This window comes from Heterocephalus glaber, unplaced genomic scaffold (assembly GCF_053883595.1).
Source record: "Heterocephalus glaber isolate CG9 unplaced genomic scaffold, H.glaber_assembly_v1.0 deba00000943, whole genome shotgun sequence".
Lineage (NCBI taxonomy): Eukaryota > Metazoa > Chordata > Mammalia > Rodentia > Bathyergidae > Heterocephalus > Heterocephalus glaber.
In genome coordinates, this window is record NW_028258175.1 from 14,673,963 (window position 1) to 14,694,583 (window position 20,621).

The 20,621-nt window shown below is 44.8% G+C and overlaps 1 protein-coding gene across 2 annotated transcripts in view; it reads right to left on the reverse strand.

Moving 5' to 3' along the window:
• Positions 1–20,621, reverse strand: part of Bmerb1 (bMERB domain containing 1) — a 109,451-nt gene that overhangs the window by 44,291 nt on the left and 44,539 nt on the right. For both annotated transcript variants that reach the window (XM_004855775.3, XM_087209201.1), the window contains exon 2: positions 5,726–5,849. In XM_004855775.3, coding sequence (XP_004855832.1) covers positions 5,726–5,849 — 124 coding nt within the window. The remainder of the gene's footprint in view (positions 1–5,725; positions 5,850–20,621) is intronic.

Here is a 20,621-nt window from a genome sequence, read left to right on the forward strand (position 1 = left end):
TTCTTTGTTTTTTGCTTTTTTTCCCCCCGGTACGGGGGATCGAACTTAGGACCTTGGGCTTGCAAGGCAGATGCAGCACCACTGAGCTAAATCCCCTGCCAACACTAGGCGCCTCTTAAGGCAGTGATGGTATGGAGCTCAAGTCCAGCTCTGGAGCTACCAAGCCCAACTCCCCAGCCTGCTGCAGTGCTGCCTTGGGCTGATTAAAAGCCGCCGCTGTGTGGAGCGGGCCGGGAGACAGGGCACTCATCCCCTTTATGAAAAGCCAGCAAGCGAGTGTAAAATGGAGACAGTCAGCCTCGGAGTGGGGTTGAGGGTGATACTTCCTTATCTGAAACCCTGATAAACAGCAGGAGCAGGATGGTACTGGAGATGCTGAGAAGCTGAGCCAGGCAAGCAGAGGCTTCGAGAATTATCAAAACTAACAAGGTGACTGGGGGCTGGAACGACAGGCGAGGAGATGAGTTTGAGGGCACTGGCAGCCTCCAGGACTTCCTGCCTGCAGCGGAACAGGATGGGAGAGGCAGGGAGATGGGCAGCGCTAGGAGGGACAGGGAAGATGGTGCCTAGAGTCCAGGTGGGAAAAGCAGCCCTCAGAACTTGCTGCCTGTTTCAGAGGTTTCATGAGACCTCTAATAAAGACCACGCCACTGCCAGACCTCAGGAGGGAGCCCTCAAAATGCCACTTTGCAAGTCAAACCAGGCGATGACTTAGGGAAGACGGAGAGGAAAGCCATGTGGGAGACCAGCCAGGGGCTTACTGGTGGCCAGGCTGTGAGCCTGACCTCATGGCCCTGGGTTGGGGCCAGCAGCTATGCAGGGGGTGACTCGATTTGTCCTTCCGAGAGTGAGCACTTGGCAGCGGTTATGTGACAGTGTACAAAGGGCTCAGCATGAGGCTGGAGCCACAGGAAGAGCTCAGTCAGCGTTGTGGTGAGAATCTGAGGGGAATAGGGGTCTGCAGCAAATGTCCCGCACGTTGACATTACAAACCGTGACTAAATTAGGGCTCATCACTTTGGGCTCCAAGATAAATTTAAATGAATTGTTCCTGTCCAAAGAAAGGGTATGGAAAAACCCAAAGTGGAATCCATTTGGTTTCTGCTGCACTTAACTAAAGATGGTGAAGCAAGACAAGATGTGATGTAGGACTGTGGCATCCAACCGGGAGCTCCCCAAGCAAAGAGAAAAGGGCTCCGCTCCTGTGTCGGGAATAAACGCAACACAACAGCTTGGGGTTCCAGCCTCTGCCGTCAAAACAAACATCTGGGTTTCAAGTCCTGGTTCTGCCTCACCTTAACAAGTCACCTTGCGTCTCCCACCTCAGTTTCCTCAGACATAAGTAAAAGGAATGGAAGCCAGCCCAAAGGGGTTCTTGTGAGAATTTTAAAAAGCTAAGTGAGTGGGTGTGTGCAGTGCACGCTGTACATCAAGGCATATCAGGACCCCCAGGAAACAGAAACTCTTCTGTGCTTAGTCCTGGGCCCAAGGTCACAGACCAAGGACACGGGAGTGCCAGGGTGACTCCTGAACTCAGCTGAGGTCCAGCAGTTCCCTGGGAATGGGTAAACCTTGGTCTTCTCCTTCCTCAGCATCCTGACAGGAGGAAAAGGATGCAAGGCAGAGCCGGTAAGGGTAGGACATAGGCAAAAGGAGAGCCAAAAAAATTTCTAAACTTTGGGGTGAGTATGGGGAAGGCGGCATCCACCAAACCTGTTCTTAGAAGGATCCACACGTGGCAGAATGCCCAGAACCCAGGACATCGTCAGCCATGTAATGTGGGCTGACTCACACAGGCCCCAAGGCAGGCGGTGGGAGTGAGGTGACTGTTTTGGAGCAGGTGTGACCGAAGCAGTCTCACTGTGGCCCTTATGGCCCGTCAGCCGAGCACTGTCACGTTCTTTTCACTTGGAGCTTCCTCTTCTGAGCCTGAAAATGCCGAATGAGAGCTGGAAGTTTGTTTCCTTGTTACTCTATGCCACGGGCTCCAGCATGTGTGAAATTGTGTATGCACATCCATGAAAGAGTTGTTGGGGGGAAAGGGTGGGCATGTTGCACATTTGGGAAGTGTGAATTGGCTTGACAATACCAGGAGCTGCTCGAGATGTGGGAAAGGTACAGCAGAGAGGAAGGTAAGACCCGGCATGTTTTAGATAGGAAATGCCCGCGAAGGCTGCTGTGGTGAAGGGTGGTCCCCAGAGCAGCAGAGCTCAGAGCTGGGGCTTTGGGGAGGTGAGTGAGGGGTGAAGGCTCTGGCACCATCAGTGGACTCATCCATGGACAGGTTCATAGCTGAATGGTCTCTGGGAGGTGGTGGGAACTTTGGCAGGTGGGGCCTGGTAGAGGAAATGGGTCACTAGTGGTGTGAGTTTGAAGGGTACATTTTGTCCCTGGCAGGTCCTTGCTGGCTCTTTCTCTCTCTCTCTCTCTCTCTCTCCCTCTCTCTCTCTCTCTCACTCTCTCTCTCACTCTTGCTCTTGCTCTCTCTGCTTCCTGGCTGCAGCACCCCGACAACACACTCCCCAACCATGATATTCTGACTCACCTCAGCCTCAAAGCAATGGAGCCAGATGATTATGAACTGGAACTCTGAGCCAAAATAAACCCTCCCTTTTATAAGTTGATTTTCTCAGGTTATTTTGTCACAGTAACAGAAAGCTGACTGACACAAGGTCCCTATCTTCATGGAGTTTACGTTCCTTAAAGGCATTATCTTGGTAAATCTTGGTCTCTTCCTTCTTCCCTTCCTCTCTCCCTTCCCTCTTTCCCTCTTCCACTGATTCACTTATTTAATAAACACTCTGGTTAGAGTGCATCCTAGCTTGGTTGTCCATTACCCTGGGCTTCCCCAAGGTGGAGATAAGAACAGAATTTACCTGCAGGATAAGCCCACATCTGTGGAAGGAATCAGCTCTGAGGAATAGCTGTGCGACTGAATTCAGCATACATTTGGCTCCCAGCCTGTTGGCTTGGAAGCTCTGAGGATGATGGATGGGGAGTCTGTCCAGATCTGAATGTGCCACATCCTCTATCCAGGCTGGCTCAGAGTCCTTTGTGCATCTGGGATTGGTGAGATGGGTGCACCTCTGGGCAGGCTGCATCCTGCAGAAGGCTGAGCTGGGAGGGAGCATTATTATCCTCCGCTCCTGTTTGATCTCCTTCATCATCTCTGAAGTGAGACTTGTGGGGGCCTGGAAGCTGGCCCTTCTCCTGGAGAGGATTGCTGAGCCTTCACACTGTGTCCTGAGTACATGGATGTCCCAGATCCTTTAGATAATTTGATTTATTCAAGTGTCTACTGTTAACATCTGTCCCTAAGCGGTGGATCTCATGGTCTTAAAGGGGAAATTCAGTGAGATCAAAAGTCAAGAGCTTAGTGCAAGGCCTGGCCCAGAGCTAGTGCTTCACAAATGTTATTCTTATCCTTAAGCACTTGCTGTGTGCCGGCAAGTGCCACATATGGGGAATGACATGCACAAAGGACTCGCATATGACAAAAAGGTCAATAAACATAAAGTGGCAGCCACTGTTCCTGCAGCAGCATCCTCTGGCCCTCCTGAGCACCTTTGGGGTGAAAGGATCTTCAGTGCTATAAAGCATCTATGAAGTGTTCTCTGCCAGTGTTTGAAAACACAGGGAGGGTTTGCTTCTGAATGCTCATGGATTGGTTCTAGACAAAAGGGGTGATGTCCCTTATCCATAAAGTGGGAATGTTCTAGAAGCTTTCTGTGAGGGCTCCAGGGGGAAAGGATCATGTACAGGAAGTGTTTAGCACAGGCCCTGGCACATGCCAAGAGCTGAATGAATGGCAGTGGGGAACACGTGGTCCATTTTAGGGGGGAGAGAGGTCATATAATGTCACAGTGAGAATATAGATTTTAAGATAGGAAGAGCTGGTCTGAATCCTAACTCTCCTGTTTACTAGCTGGGAGGCCTTGGGCAAGTTGTTTAACACTCAGCTTTCTCAGCTACAAATTGGGAAAATTATACTGCTGCCCTTAAAATGGTGTTGTGAGAAGTCAGTGAGAGAAAGGACAAAGGACTTGGTGCATACTTGGAAGGGGAAACAAATGTTCCTGCCCCTAGCAGAAGGTTGGGTAGGGAGCTAACAGGAAGTTGGGAGAATCATCCAGCTGGGTTACTTCTTTTGGGTTCATTCATTCTTTCATTCATTCATTCATGCAGTGCTAGGGATGGAACCCAGGGCCTTACTGATCCAAGGCAAGTGCTTTACCAGTGGGCTACACCCCCAGCCCTTTGTTTTATTTTTTCTATAAGCACACACATTTGGTTTTATTTTATTCACTTTTCATGCTTTAAATGCTTGAAACCATGGAGTACGCCAGCGTCACATGAGTTCTGGGTCCAGTGGGCTTGGTGGGAAGGTTGCTTTGGAATTTTTCATGGGACAGGTTACCTTGGCCCCTGGTAATTCCTGTCTTATTTGTGCTGCCTATGGAAGCCAAAGTTCTGTTCTTTGCCCTGTGCACATCTCTTGCCTGAATACGTTCACCTCAGGTGTAGGCATCTTCAATTTTTTTTATTGGTCCATATTAATAATGCAGAACAATGAGATTCATCTTGGTATATTGCTATAGGAGTATTTTGATTAGTTTCATCCCTATTACCCTTCCTTTCCTTTCTTCTCTCCTTCCCTGACCTCCTTCTGTCTCTAAAAGTCTACCTTCTAGTTTCCTGACATCTCTCTTATTTTTTATTTATTTTTAGATTGTTTATGTAAAGCATGCAATATTTAACTGAGTCTGGCTTATTTTGCTTAACTCAGTGATCTCCAATTCCATCTATTTTCCTGCAAATAACATGATTTCATTCTTCTTTATGGCTAAATAGTACTCCATTTACCACATTTTCTTTATTCATGCATCTGCTGATGGGCACCTAGGCTGTTTCCACAGTGTAGTTACTGTGAATTGTGCCACTGTCAACATGGATGTGCACATATTTCTGTATTACAGCACCTTCCCCTTTGATAAGAGCTATGTGCTCTTGATTCAGGAGATCCCCTCCAGTAGCCTGCAAAAATGGCCTGCACCTCCACCTTCTCAATTTCTCTTAGTGGCCTGGACCCTAGCTGGCCTCCATGGGCCCCAAGATGGCAGGAGTAGCCCGTGTGACCTCCTAACCTTCTGTTTTTGTTGTGTTGGTTGTTTTGGGCTTTTAAACTCTCATGTCTGCCAGAGCCCAAGTTTGAAACGACATTCTCTCTTGCGAGGCCCCCTGGAACTCAGGAATGTGGTGCTCTGGAGGCTCTGAGGTTGCCAGAGACCCCATGAGAGGGGCATTCTTCTCTGCCATTTTGCACACGAGGCCACTGAAGCTCAGAGAGTCAAGTAGCCTGTCCAAGCTCACACAGCACTTTCTTTTTAGTCCTAGGCTTATCTGAGCCCAGACTGTGTGCCCTTAATGGCCATAGCGTGCAGTACCATTTCTGGGTCCCCATCTCTCTGTCTTCCTCCTTCTCTCCCTTTCTCCCATCTCACATGGGTGACATGGAAAGCTCTGGGTCTCTGGAGTCATAGTGGCCCGCACTCGATCCCAGGGTCTTCTCTAGGTGCTCATGAAAATCAAATGAGATCTTTTTAATGGCTGTAACACCTCTATCCCAGTGGCCAGCACGCAGTCGGCCATGAGTAATGCTCAGGGTCTCCAGGACTCCTCCCTCCCCACCTCTTCCTCTTCTCTCCCACTCCCCTGCTCCACTCACATGAACCTGAGCTCAGACTCCCGTCTGACCAAGACTTCCCGGAGGCGCTGGATCTTTGCCATCTCCAGCTCAATCTCTTCTGGCATCATGGTTGTCTCTGCCATGGAGATGATGTCCAGCTGATCTGTGCAGGGACAGAACACAGGTGTCAGGACACTGGGGCCACAGGGTTTTCAAGACTCCCTGTGGGGATATACCTTGCCATTGTTCATGGGTACAGCCCTGTCCCAGGGACCAGCACACAAGGCTTGAATTTGCAGTTCTCTTGCCTCAGCCTCCCAGAGCACTGGGATTACAGGTATATACCACCACACCAAGCAGGTGGGTCCATTAAGAGGTAATTAGGGTTAAATGAGGTATTGCTTGCCTGTAATCTCAGCACTGTGGGAGGCTGAGGCAGGAGGATTAAAAGTTCTGGCCCAGTTTGGATGATTTAGCAAAACCCTGTCTCAAAAAAAAACCAACAAAATTAAAAAGTTCTGGGGGTGTAGCTGAGCACACAGGCTCATGACCAGGTAGGCTTTTCTGAAGGGATGCAAGGATGGTTCAACATACACAAATCAGTAAATGTAATACATCACATAAACAGAAACAAAAATAAACAAGACAAAATCACATGCTTATCTCAATAGTTGCAGGAAAAAACCCCTTTGACAAAATTCAACAGTTATTCATGATAAAACCCCTGAAGAAAATAGGTATAGAAGAACCTTATCTCAATCTGATAAAAGCCATTCATGACAAACCGTCTGCCAACATCATATTAAATGCAGAAAAACTGAAAGTCTTCCCTCTACAATCAGGAACAAGATAAGGATGTCCACTATCACCACTCATGTTCAACATAGTACTCAAAGGGCCAGAGATTTAGCTCAGTGGCACCACCCCTGCCTGACAAGCTGAATGAATGGTAGTTGAAGCTACAGGAACTGAATGGAGGCTTCCGGACTCCTGGCAAACTGCTTCTCCTGTCTAAGCCTCAGTCTCTGCATTCGTAAAATGGAGCTGGGGGAACAACATCAATTCCTGGTACAGGAAAAAAAACTCTAGTACTTGAAACATTAGCCAGCAATTGGGCAAGAAAAAGAAGTCAAATTATCATTATTTGCAGATAACATGATCCTTAATACAAAAGACCTAAAAAATTCCACCAAGAGACTCCTAGAATTAATAACCAAATTCAGCAATGTAGCAGGATATAAAATCAACACACAAAAATCAGTAGTGTCCGGTATACTGATAATGAACTCATTGAGAAAGAAGTTAGAAAAATAATACCTTTCACAGTAACATCAATTAAATTAGGTATTAACATGAGGAAGTAAAGACCTCTACAACAAAAATTATAGTACTCTAAAAAAAGAAGATCAAAGAGGACATCAGAAAATGGAAAGATATTGCCTGTTCAGGGATATGTAGAACAAATATGTCAAAATGGCCATACTTACAAAATTGATATACAAATTTAACACAATCCCAATCAAAATACTAACAATATTCTTCACAGAACTAGAGATGACAACCCTGAAATTCATATGGAACTAGAAGAGACCAAAATAGCAAAGGCAGTCCTGAGTAACACAACAAAGAGGAGGTGACACAATCCCAGATTTGAAGTTATACTACAAAGCTAGAGAGACAAAAACAGAATTGTACCGGCACAAACACAGACATGTGGATTGATGGAACGGAACAGAGGATGCAGAAATATCCCTAGGCATACTTGGATATTTATCTTTGACAAAGGGGCCAAAAGCATACACCGGAGGAAAGACAGCCTCTAATAAATAGTGCTGGGAAAACTGGCTGTCCACATGCAGAAGGTTGAGTCTACACCCATGTCTCTCTCACCATGTACTAAGCTAAAATCAAAATGGATGAAAAATCTAAATGTTCAAACAGAAACACTTAATTTTCTGGAAAATAAAAAGGTAAAACTTGACAACGTAGGTGTAGGCAAAGACTTTCTGAACACAACCCCAGTGGCACAAGAAATAGTACCAAGAATCAATACATGTGTTCATATCAAATTGAAAAGCTTTTTCACCACCAGCAGTGTGAAGAGACAACCCACAATGTGGGAAAAAATCTTCACCTGCTCTTCCTCAGACAAAGGTCTACTATCTCGAATCTATAAAGAACTTAAAAAGATCAGACCTCCCAAATTTAAAGCCCCAATCCAAAAATGGGCATCTGAAATGAACGGACATTTCTCCGACAAAGAAGTAGAAATAGCAAATAAATACATGAAAAAATGTTCAACATCACTGGTCGTTCAAGAGATGCAAGTGAAAACAATGCTGAGATTCCACTTCACTCCAGGAAGAATGGCTGCTATCATGAAATCAACCAATAACAAATGCTGGCGGGGCTGTGGGGAAAGAGGAACCCTGCTCCACTGCTGGTGGGAGTGTAGACTGGTACAAGCACTGTGGAAATCAGTATGGAGATACCTCAAAGAACTAGGACTGGAAGTCCCATTTGACCCTGCTATTCCACTGCTGGGGATCTTCCCCAAAGAATTAAAAGAATCATACCACAATGATATATGTGCGCCCATGTTCACAGCAGCACAGTTTGTGATAGCTAAAACTTGGAAACAGCCCAAATGCCCATCAACTGGAGACTGGATAAAGAAAATGCATTTTTAAAAAAATAAAATGGAGTACTACTCAGCCATAAAAAATGAGAAATTAGAGACATTTATAGCTAAGTGGATGCACATTGAGGCGATACTCTTAAGTGAAATAAATAGGACACACATGTATAAATACTGAATAGTTTCCCTGGTGTGAGAAACTGAAAGTGTAAATAAGGACTAAATGTGTAATAGGTAATGTGAAATAGGAAGAAAAGGGGCAAAGGGGAAGGAAGTGGGAGGGCTAGGGGAAAGGATAGAAGGGAATGGGATTAATATGAGAAAATGGAAAAATAGGAACAAAATCTTTGTAAATAGGGAGGACTGGAGGGGTTGAAGGGAGGGCTGGGCAAGGGTGAAAAATAAGAACCAAGAGAGACTGTAAAGGTGCAAATTTCCAATGATGCATATCATTATATTGTATACCTAAAATGTACTGATGATTAGAATGAATAATCGATAATGCAAAATAGGAAGAAAAGGTCCAAAGGGGTAGGGGTAGTGGGAGGGGCAGGGGAAAGGACAAATGATGAGAAATGGAAAAAATGGAAATAAAGTATTTGTAAATAGGGAAGGGTGGAGAGCGTGAAGGGAGGGCTAAGAATGGGGAAAAAATAAGAACCAAGATGCATTATGTAAAGGTACAATTCCCAATGAGAAATGTAATTGTGTTGTATACCTACAATGTACCAATAAAAGAATTTAATTAAAAAAAAAAGAAAAGAAAAGCTTTTTCACAGCAAAGGAAACAACTGAGTGAAGAGACAACCTACAGAATGAGAACATATTTTTTGCTAGCTATTCCTCAGACACAGGACTAATATTGAGACTATACAAAGAATGCAAAAAAAAAAAAAAGAGAGAGAGACCCCTCCAAAATAAAAGGCCCAATCAAAAGATGGGCAACTGAATTGAATAGACATTTCTCAGAAAAGAAGTACAATTGGCTAATAAATGCATGAAAAAATGTTCAACATTGCTGGCCATCAGAGGGATCCCAATTAAAACAACACTGTGATTCTGTCTCACTCCAGAAAGAGTGACCATCATCAAGAAATCAAATAATAACAAATGCTGGCAAGACTGCAGGGAAAAAGGAACCCTTCTACACTGTTGGTGGAAATGTAAGCTGGTGCAACCACTATGAAAATAAGTATAGAAATTCCTTAAAAAATTAAAACTAGAAATTCCATTTGAGGGGCGGGGGATTTAGCTCAGTGGTTCCGCCGCTTGCCTCGCAAGTCCAGGGACCTGAGTTCGATCCCTAGTGTAAAATAAATAAATAAATAAAATAAAAATTCCATTTGACCCAGAGCTTCCCTTTCTAGGTATTTTCCCCAAAGAGTTAGACATCATATTACAGTGATACATGAAAATCTATGTTTATAGTAGCACAATTCGTAATAGCTAAATTTTGGAAATGCTTATATGTCCATCGACACATGAATGAATAAAGTGTGGTATTTTTATATGTGGAGCACTACCCTGCCATAAGGAAGGATAAACTTGAGTCATTTGTAGGAAAATGGATGCACCTTGAAACTGTAATATTAAATGAAATAAACCAGACACATAAGTTTAAATACTGCATGGTTTCTCTTATATGAGAAACCCAAAATATAAATGAAGAGCAAAATAAAAGATAGATAATAGGAAGTACGGAGATAGAATTTTGTTCAAATGGGAAGGAGATCAAGTGATGGAGGGAGGGGAAAGGGAGAAGACAGAAAAGGTATAAAAACATTAAGATGTGTTATGTACATGTACCAACTGCACACAAGGAATGAAATCATTATGCAATGCAAACATGTACTAATAAAAAATAAAAACAGAGAAAACCCAAATAAGTAAACAAAAGTTCTGGGTTCAGTCCCTACTATCACCAAAACAAACAAAGGAAAGCTATAATTAGGTCTTTGAGAGGCAGGGATTAACGCTCAGTTCTCATAAGGACCTGGATTAGTTACCTAGGCAGCAGTTTGTTAGAAGGCCAGTTCGGTTTCCTCCACTCCCTCCCCTCTCTGGTGCACAACTTCTTAGTCTTCTCCTTCTGTCCACGCAGTTATGACAGCATGAGGCACTCATCATGCCTACCTAGTCTGGGGCTTTCCAGCCCTTCTCAACCACGAGCCAAAAGAAACTTTTCTTTATAAACTTCCCATGCCAGGTATTCTGTTACAGCAAAAGAAAATGTACTAAAATACAGGGGGAACCTCTTCTGACAGCAAGGAGAGGCTCAGCAAGCTCCTAGCAACCTGCTTAGGGGATGGTCAGTCCCCACCTCTGAGCTTCTGCCCTCTTTGACCATGGCCACTTTGCCTCACCCTAGCCTTGAAGATAAGGACGACTTTGGGCAGAAGAAAGTTCTATGCTAATATCTTATGGTAATGCTAAGTAATATAAAGAGTAGTAATACAAAGTAATACAAGGCTGTTGTAGAAAGTATAAGTAATATATGCAGGCAAAATATACACATTAAAAAACACCTATAACCCCACTGTCCAGAGAGAACCAATGGGATCATATCAAATTTAAAAATTTCTATGAAGATATATACATATATAAGAAACTATAGATATTACCATATATATGACTGTAAACCTTACCGAGATACCATATACTGCTGTAGCAAAGTACTACTGGCTGTGTGACTGAAAAAATAGCAACGTACTCTGTTACAGTTCTAGATGTTAGGAGTCCTAGATGAAGGGCCAGTAGGGTTGGCATCGGGTTGAGCTGTCTTCCTGGCTTCTAGACTGTTCCCTTCTCACAGCATGGCCCCACTGCCTCTTCTTCATATGCTCACAAGTGAGGAAGGTTAGAGAAGGAGAGCAAGCTCATTCTGTGGGTGTGTGGGTGGGTGTTTTACTGGGGACTGAACCTTTGCACAGAACTATATCCCTGTCCCTTTTTAATTTTTTATTTTGAGAGAGGGTCTTGCTAAGTCACTAAGTTGTCCAGGCTGGGCTCAAACTTGCTATCCTACTGTCTCAGCCTCCCAGACTACTGGGGTTATAGGCATGTGCTACCTCATCCAGCTATGTGTCTCTTAAAAGGACACTAATCCTGTCAGATTAAGGCCCCACCCTTTGCCTTCATTTAACCTTAATTACTTCCTTAGAGGGCTCATCTTCAAATATAGCCATACTAGGGATTAGTGTTTCAACATATGAATTTTCAGTCCATAGTAGTGTGTGTGTGTGTGTGTGTGTGTGTGTGTGTGTGTATATATAATTGAATTTTGTGTCCAGATTTGGGTCCCCTCCCCAAGATATTCTAAAATCTGAAATCCAAAACACTTCTGGTCTCAAGTATTTAGAATAAGGGGTATTCAACCTATATATATGGTTTTATACATACAATATATATAATATATATACATATTTTTAGAGAAAATGTGAGAAAATGTGAAAATGTGCACCAAATTGTTAGTTTAAAATGCTAATATGCATATACACACACACACACACATTTATATACCACTGTATTTATATTACCCACCATTGTGTAGGGCTTATTTTGTAGTGTAGCCTCATTACCTTGTTACCTGATCGTCTCAGCACTCCTCACAAAGCTGTCCTTGGATGCTCCTCCTCAGCAACTGTGTGAAAAGCTGGGTCATTTTCTATATGTGGCTGATCACGAATCTGAAGCATTTAGGTGGTTTCCTACTTCCCCCCACCATGAGCAGCCTTGTGATGCACATTCACAGAGCTAGGTCTTTGCATATATCAGGAGGTTCCTTGGGGCTGCATTTCCAGACTGAATGGCTGAGCTTTGAAGGATGCAGTATTCTAGGGCCTTTAACAGGGAGAGGGAATGACTTTGGGGAGATGTTCTTGCTTTAGTCTGAGGGTTGCATCACATTACCTACATCTGCTGGCTCCTTGAACATCTAAGACTGGGTCTCATAGTTCTGCAGCTCCACGTTTGTCTTCCTCATGTGCAGGTCCATGATCTGGACAGCTACCCTCAGTCTGCCTATCTGTTTCCCTCCTGCCACCCTGGGCCCCGGCCCTAACACCTAGGTAGGCAGTGGGTTCTTTCCTGAAATCAGCTCCTCCCTGCTTGGATCCCAGAACAGTGCCTGCTCCCAGGAGCCCCAAGACACACTTTGGCCCTCTGTGGGACTCTCTTGGCCCTCAGTTCTTCTGTAGATATCAGATTGTTGGTAAGCTGCATTCCCTCTGATCACCTAGCCCTTAACCTGACTATCCCGTGTACCAAAATTACCTGTTTGCCCTCCACCAATCAGAACGTCAAAGGAGAAAAACCATTCCCAGTACCAAGTTGATTCTCACATTAAAATGGGAGCTGATTCATGTTCCCTGAGACAATTCCCAGTTTATAAGAGAAATGACAAAGGTAACAGAAAAGCCAAGCAATTACTTGGGATGACAGAGACTTTGGCATGACAGTCATAGGCCTATTAGAGATTTTTTTCCCCTTTGGGTTCAGTGTCTTGGAGCAATTCTGCTTCTCTGTATTTCCAGAGAGCTCCAAAGTTTCACAGCATAGGCAGCATGGGACCTGGTGTTGAGCTGGGCAGATGAGTATTGAGCAGTTTTATGAAGGGGGGGCCAAGTAGAAAGGGAAATTGTGGAATTGGAGAGGTTACTATGTTCAGGGCTGAGTAAAGATGGCTGAACCCATGCTCACATCTGGTTTGCAATCCACACTTCCTCTCCTCACCGCTGGCTCTTGTCCACGTGGGCATTCAGAGTTGATGTCCTTGTTCATTCACATCTCAGAGCCCAGGCTGGTGCCTTCACAAATCACCCAAACTGGGAGACTTAGAACAACAGGAATTTAGTCTCTCTTAGATCTCGAGACTAGAAGTCCAAAACCAAGGTGTGGACAGGACTCTGCTTCCTCTGAAGGCTCTCAGGGAGACCCTTTCCTGCCTCTTCTACCTTCTGGTGCTCCAGACAACACTTGGCTTGTGGCTGCATCATTCCAACTTCTTCCTGTTTTCACGCGGCCCTCTTCCTCTGAGTCTGTCCTTTTCTGTCTTATCAGATGCAGAGCCAACCCTAATTGACTGTGATCTCAATTGATCTTCATCTTAATTACCACTGCAAAGACTTTATTTGCAAATAGGTCATACTCTGAGGTTCTGGATGGATATGAAATTTAGAAGGATACAAACCACTACAGATGTTCCCCAACTGCACAAAAGTCCTATGCATTCATTAGAAACCCTAGTTTGAATTTTGAATTTGGATCTTATCCTGGCCTAGTGATACACAATCCTATCCTTTCTTGTGACACAGTGAGCCACAGGTCCCACAGTTGTGAGGGTGACCAACCAGCGCTACAGCATGCTGAGTTGCTAAACCAGGATGTTCAATAGGCTAGGAGTGTTAAATGTATTTTTGCTCACAATGGATTTATCTGGGTGTGGCTCCATCAAAACGGAGCACATCTTAGGAGGGGTGATCAAAATATATGGTGAATGTTTAAATTTTTTAAAATTTGCTACCATAAAAGACACGTTGCCATGGATCCTGCTTAAAATCCCCCTTGTTTCCCACATACCTATCCCATCACTTTTGCCACTTTCAGAAGCAGTTCTGGAAGTCTCCTTTCATGAGTGTTTTTACAAGGTGGGATCAAAACTGTGGTGAATGCTCCTGCCAAGTGCCATCCAACAGAAAGGCAGGCTCAGAAAAACAATACAGTGTGTCTTCATCTTATTCACTAGATTTTGCATCATGCAATATCTGGCTCTTAAAGCTAAAATGATCAGGATAGGTAAATATTTTCAATCAGTTCAGGGCACTGAAGGAGCCATGTCGGTATAACTTAAGACACTTACAAAGGAGGATTTCCAGAACTGCTTCAGAAAGTGGCAAAAATGATGGGATGAGTGTGTCTGAAGTAAGGGGGAGTACTTTGAAGGGGACTGTTTTGTTTTGTTTGGTTTGGTTTTTTGGTACCAGGGATTGAACTCAGGACATTCCGCTTGCGAGACAGGTGCCGGAACCCCTGAGCTAAATCCCTGGCAAGTCTTTTATTGTAATATATTTTTAAATTTTTTAAATTCACTATAATTTTTGATCCTGCCTTATTCATAGATGAATGGCCATGGGCTTGCAAGCTCAAGAGAGCAATGTCACTCTCTCCAGAAGCTTCAGTCATCCCACACAGAAGCTCTTTGGAAGCAGCAGAGTCCCAGGAGGCAGCTAGGGTGTGGGGAGAACTAGGGTCTGGCAAAAGCCAGAGTTAGCAATCCTGGTAGGAGCCAGTCAACAGCTGCTCGACCTGACCTCGACAGAACTCCTTTCTCTTTTACAAAATGCAGTTCTAGAGTTTGCTGTGGGCTGGAGGCTTTACATATCTTATTTCATTTAATCCCTATGTAACACACAACGACTCTGAGGGTTAGAGAAGGAAAGCGATTTGCCCAACATCATGGGAACACAACGTTTTTCTTTTTTGTGTGTGCTGCTGGGGATCCCTCCCAGGACCTTCCGCATGCTAAGCTTGAACTCTACCACTGAGTACACTCCCAGCCCACAAAACATTGCAAGGACAGTCTCTCAGTCCCTCTCCCTCTCTCTCTCTGCCCGCCCCTCCCTCTCTTCCTCCTTCCCAGTCACGTGCCTTAACCACATTATACAGCCTGCCTGGGAGAGTTAAACACACGTGTGAATGTGAACATAATTAGTTAACCACATCACAACATAACATTCCTCATTTTTCACATCACGGTTCATACGGGCAACGAGCCTTCCAGGGGACAGATGCTGAAAATGGCAACACATCCTGGGGTGAGGTGTGGGACAGAGAGAATTCATCACACCCCACGAATTGGCATTTTACCTCCATCCTTCGGGGAGGGCAGAGGCGGCGACTGCCAGGCTCCAGGTGTTGCAATAAACATTTAGCTTTGATGGGGGCACAGATTGGGGCTGAGACCAGTTGAAAAGTCTTGCTCAAAGATGCTGCCCATCCCCTAGCAAAAGAAATGAAGTCTAAACCTTGAATCAGATACAGAACCAAAGAGCTGGGCCTGGTGCTACAGGCCTATAATTCCAGCACTTTGGAAGGTAGAGCAGGAGAGTCGCAAGTTCAAGCCCAGCCAGGGCAACCTAGTGACTTAATGAGACCTTGTCTCAAAATCAAAAATTAAAAATGGGCTTGGGGATGTAGCTCAGTGCAAAGGCCTGGGATTCAATCCCAAGTACTGAGAAGAAAAATGAAAAGAATCTTTTCTCCTAGTGTGTACTGTATGTCAGACGTGGTAGTAAGATAAACCCTTATAAGGTTTATCTCTTATCTGCACAGCACCCTAGGCCAGGGGTTGACAATCTACAGCCAGGGAACTGAATTTAGCCTTGTGGTGGATGTGGTAAGTAAAGCTTTATTGGAACACACATCACACTCATTATGTACTGTTCATAGCTGCTTTCGAGCACAGTTTAGTAGTTGTAACAGAGACTGTTTGGCCTACAAAGCCTCAAATATTTACTTCCTTGTCCTTTATGAAAATGACTGCCAACCCCTGCCCTATGTTGTAGATAGAATGATTTCCCTGGTTTAAAGGTTAAGAAAGCCAGGTTTGCTGGGTAACAGAAGCACCTAACTGGCATCAGGGAGCATTTATACATCCCAGAATGTATGTGTTGCTTTACTTGATTCTCAGAACAGCCCTGGGTGGTCAGTACTGTTACCTGATTTTACAAATGAACAAACTTTGGATAAACTTGGGTTCGGGTTGTGTCTGGGTAGCTTCTGGTCTTCAGTCAGGACGTGAATAAATGAATATCATGCCTGGTTAGTTTCCTTTCAGTCTGACCTTCTGTGATAGAAACTGGCTTGATAGGATGCCTTATCCTGACATTTTCCACCTAGAAGATGGGCACCCAGAAGCTGCCAAGAAATGTTTCCTTGAGGAGGATGAATGGTGGGAGGAGACAGGTGGACATTCCACGTGGGCTGGAGAGAATGGTCCTCGCTAGGCCCTGCTGCTCATTTCCAAGCAGAGCCTGCTTGCCATGTGGCGAGAGGAAAGCACTAACGCACAGAAGTGCCCAGGGCTGCAACTGCCATTGCTGTTGCTAAGCTTCTAGGAGCTGAGTCACTTCTCGGGGAAGACAGCTAAATCCATCTTTCCATCCCCAAATGCCACCCCAGGGAGTCACATGCCTCAAGGGCAGCAGCATTGGCAAACAAGAGCTGAGCACCAGGCATGACTGGGAGGTGCTGGCGAGTTTGGTGGTTCATCTTGGAAATGTAAAACTACCCGGGGACAGGAGTGGTGGAGGTGGTGGTGGGTGACAGCTAGCAATCTCCTAGAAACTTTGCATTTAAATATAAGCCAGGACAGTAAGCTGCTGCGGACCCAGGAGAAGTCTTCTCTAGTCTGCTCCAGTCATGGGTCATAAGAGTCTGCAGAGGCTCCCTGCTTTTACTCACTTCATAATTTTACACCCAGAGCTCACTCCTATTAAGCACTTACTATGAGCATTTTCTAGCTCAAAGCCATTCAGTCAATATATGGCAGAGCTAGGACTCCAACCCAGATGTATCTTATTCCAAAGCCCATGCTCTAGGTCAAAGGCTACCAAATAGAGTATCTAGAACTGTGGACAGTGCCCAGAATTCACCGTAGCCACATACTGTCTACACAAGCATCTCGGTATATTTATACTTTTATTTTCATTGCTGGTAATGGAACCCAGAGCCTGGTGTATGCTAGGCAAGCCCTCTGCCACTGAGCTACACCCCCAGCCCTGCATCTTCTTTAAGTAAAAACACAGCAACCCAATTAAGCACCAGTCCCTGAACTGCTCACTCACTGCCCCAAGTACCCTCAGGGACTTCTTCCTGGTACTGACCCAAGAGAGAAATACACCTGAGTCCTATCCCTGTGGAGCCGATATCCCGATGCATTTCAAAAACTCCTGGTGGCATCCTGGCTTTTACTGGCGTCAATCAACCATGCAGGAAAGAAGCTCATTGCATCCCAAACAGCCTACTGTGGAATGTGCCGTACATCTCTCCTTCTCGTTAGAGTGTGAATGTAATGAGAAGGAGCCAGTTGTTTTTAATGAGTCACCATTTCCCAAGGAAATGAAGTAATTGCTTTTAATTCAGGAGCTCCTGGCTGTGCTACCCCTCCAGCCAGCCTTGTGAAGGAGATGCCTCAGGGCCCAGAGAAGAATTATACCTTCCTTTGCACAGCGCCATTCCATACATAATATCTTTATACTCACAAACACCCTGCCAGGAAGATTTTGCAGCTGAGGAAATTGCCTTACCTCCAAATCCTGGCAAAAGTTGTTATTCTCTAACACACCCTTATGCACAGTTTTTAGCGTCTCTCAATTTCTGTTTCTCAGCCTCATCTGTTGTCTAAGAAACAAAAGTAATGAAGGGGGCTCTGGGGTGGATAGGTGTCCCCCAAAGTCCCATGGTTTAAAGGTTTAGTCCACAGGTTGATGCTGTGGGGAGGTGGTAGGAACTCGAAGAAGGGCCTGGTGGGAGGCGTTTGGGTCACTGGGGTGTGTCCTTGCAGGGCCCCGTGGAACCCTAGTCTTTTCTTAAACCCCAACGTCCACCCTCATTTTGCAGCACTGGGGATTGAGCCTAGGGCTTCAGGACTTCATGGGAGCTACATCCCATCCCTTTTTATCTTTTGTATTTTATTTTATTTATTTTTTAATACACTCTGCAGTCCCAGTCTCTCTGCTTCTTTCTTCAGTCTCATGGCACCTTGGGGCCAGTTCTCATGCCCGGGGACCAGGTTGTTTCCAAACTCCCTCTCCAAGGAAAAGATTTATCACCATTCAAGATGTTCCAAAGACTATCACGGCTGAGACTGCAGTTCCCAGGTGTGATTTCCAGAAAGGCTTTCTTTGAATAATGTATGTGTTCCCTCCAGGGTGGAGCTTTGAAAAGAAGATGACACATGAGTTCCGGCAGATTATTCAACAACCATAATGTCATTTTACATTACTCAGTGTCCTCTCTCCAACACTTCTAAGTGACCTTGAATGAATCACCAAGCTACCCTGACACACTTCTCCCAACCCCAAGCTTGAAAGGGCTCAATCTGGTTTCTGGGGCCCTCTCGGAGATCATACAGTGAGTAAAATAGTCTTCCTGCTTCTAAGAGGACTGTTAGGGCTGATGAGTTCAACCTGGAAATTGTTAATAACAATTGACCAGTTAAAATTGTATAAACAACTAAGGTTTCTTAGTACTTCAGCTGGTTCATCCTACTAGTCAAGGTTCATTTTTTTTGGAAATGTCCTCTAGTCTCACAATCTCAGAATGACTTCATGAATACAGACAATTATAAATCTATTCTGAGCTATGATTCATGCATCTTTAACCAAACTCCCTAAACTTGCAATTTATAAACCAATTCAGAAGTAAGCAGAGTGCTCCGGTCACACAAGGATGGTTAGAGAACCAGATGGTAATGCTTAAAGCCATGCTCAGTGGGGCTAAAGTGATGGGAATCTGGAGGAAAATAAATTGGGACTGTCTAAAGTAATATTTCAGTTTTTAAAAATTGCTTAGCCTGGAAATCATGTGGCTCATTTAATTCCTCACAGCCTGGAAACTTGGTGAGAAGATAAACTGTACAGAGAACATTATTTTCATTTGGAAAGTTTAATACTGCAGAGTAGTGTGGGAGGCAACCTCTGGGGAAGGGAGCATGGCCTGTGGTGACTCGGACTGCTGGGAGGTCAGGGAAGCCATGGAGACACACGGGCTGGGTGTAAGCATGGGTGGGCCAGGTTCAAGGGTCATCTGCAGCATGAGAAGCCAGAGGGAAAGTCAAGTAGAAGAAGAAAGCAAACGAGGAAACAGGCTGGACTGAATGTCCACATGAGGATAAAATGAGGCTCTACACAGAGAGATTAACCACAAAGGCAAAAGCACCGGGGCTAGAAGTCCTTAGGGATTTTTTTTTAAAGCTAACTAAAATCCATACTTTGCTCAGATTTTCTTGGTTTGCACCTAATGCCCTTTTTTCACATCAGGTTCTTACTTAGGACCCCACCCGACAGATCTTTATTGTGGCTGTTAGGCCCCTCTTGCATGATAGTTTCTCAGACTTTCCTCATTTTTGATGATGATCTTGACAGTTTTGAAGGGTACTAATCAGATAACTTGTAGAGGGTCCCTTAATTGAGAGTTTTCTAATTTTTTTGATTAATGCTATAATGGATGTTTGTGTACCCTCAAACTTCATTTGTTGAAACTTAATTCCCAGTGTGGTAGTACAGTATTAAAAGGTGGGGCCTTGGGGAAAGTTATTTATTAGGTGGTGAATGGGATAAAAGAGATTGAAGGAGTGTATTCACCACTCTGTCATACAAGGACACAGGCAAGCACTGTCTATGAACCCGGTCAGCTAGTAGCTTCTGGTTTCCCTGTAGAGTCACACACTTCCTCACTTCTTTCCAATTCCTGAGGACAGGGCACAGCGTTATTGTTATAATTAGGGAAAACATTTCCACACTGAAAGAGAAAGAGGATCACATGCCAGTGGGGCAAAGATCTAGAACCTCCTTGAGCGATTCAGCTAGAACAGGGCAAGCATCCCCGGCTCAGAAATGCAATGGTAGATACAAAATCCAAGTGTTCAAGTCCAGACAATCAACCTGGCTTCAAAAGCCAAAGATAACAAAACCAAATAACTGGGCACAAAAGCCAGGGAAAATCAGGGCCAGTTGGGACACTTCTCAGTCATTGAGTTTGATTGTCCCTCACATCCTTCTGAAAACTCAGGCTCTGCCCTGATGGATGGTTTCTGCCCAGTGGGGCCTCAGACAGTGGCATGACTGCCTCTTCATTCATTAAATATGTTCACCCACAGCAGACAAAGTTCTAGGAGCAAGGAATGGGACGACCCCTCCTACTACGGAAGAAGCTAAGCATCGTCCTGTGAGTTGACAGGACCACAAAGGGAGCAAAGAGGAGTAAGGACCAAGAAGTGATGGGGGAAGGACTTTCAGATAGCAGGGTCCACCAAGGCCTCTCTGAGACAGCAGCATTTGAGTTGACACTGAGTGACCAGCAGGGGCTGCCCGGGAAGGTAAAAGGAAAGAAAGCTGCAGGCAGGTGGAATAGCAAGTACAGAAGCTCTGAGGTGGGAATAAATTTGTAGGCAAGAAGAAAGAAGAGCTGGGTGTGGTACCAGGCACCTGTAATCCCAGCACTAGGGAAACTAAGGCAGGAGGCTCACAAGTGCAAGGCCAGCCTGGAGGACATAGTGAGACCCTGTCTCAACAAAGA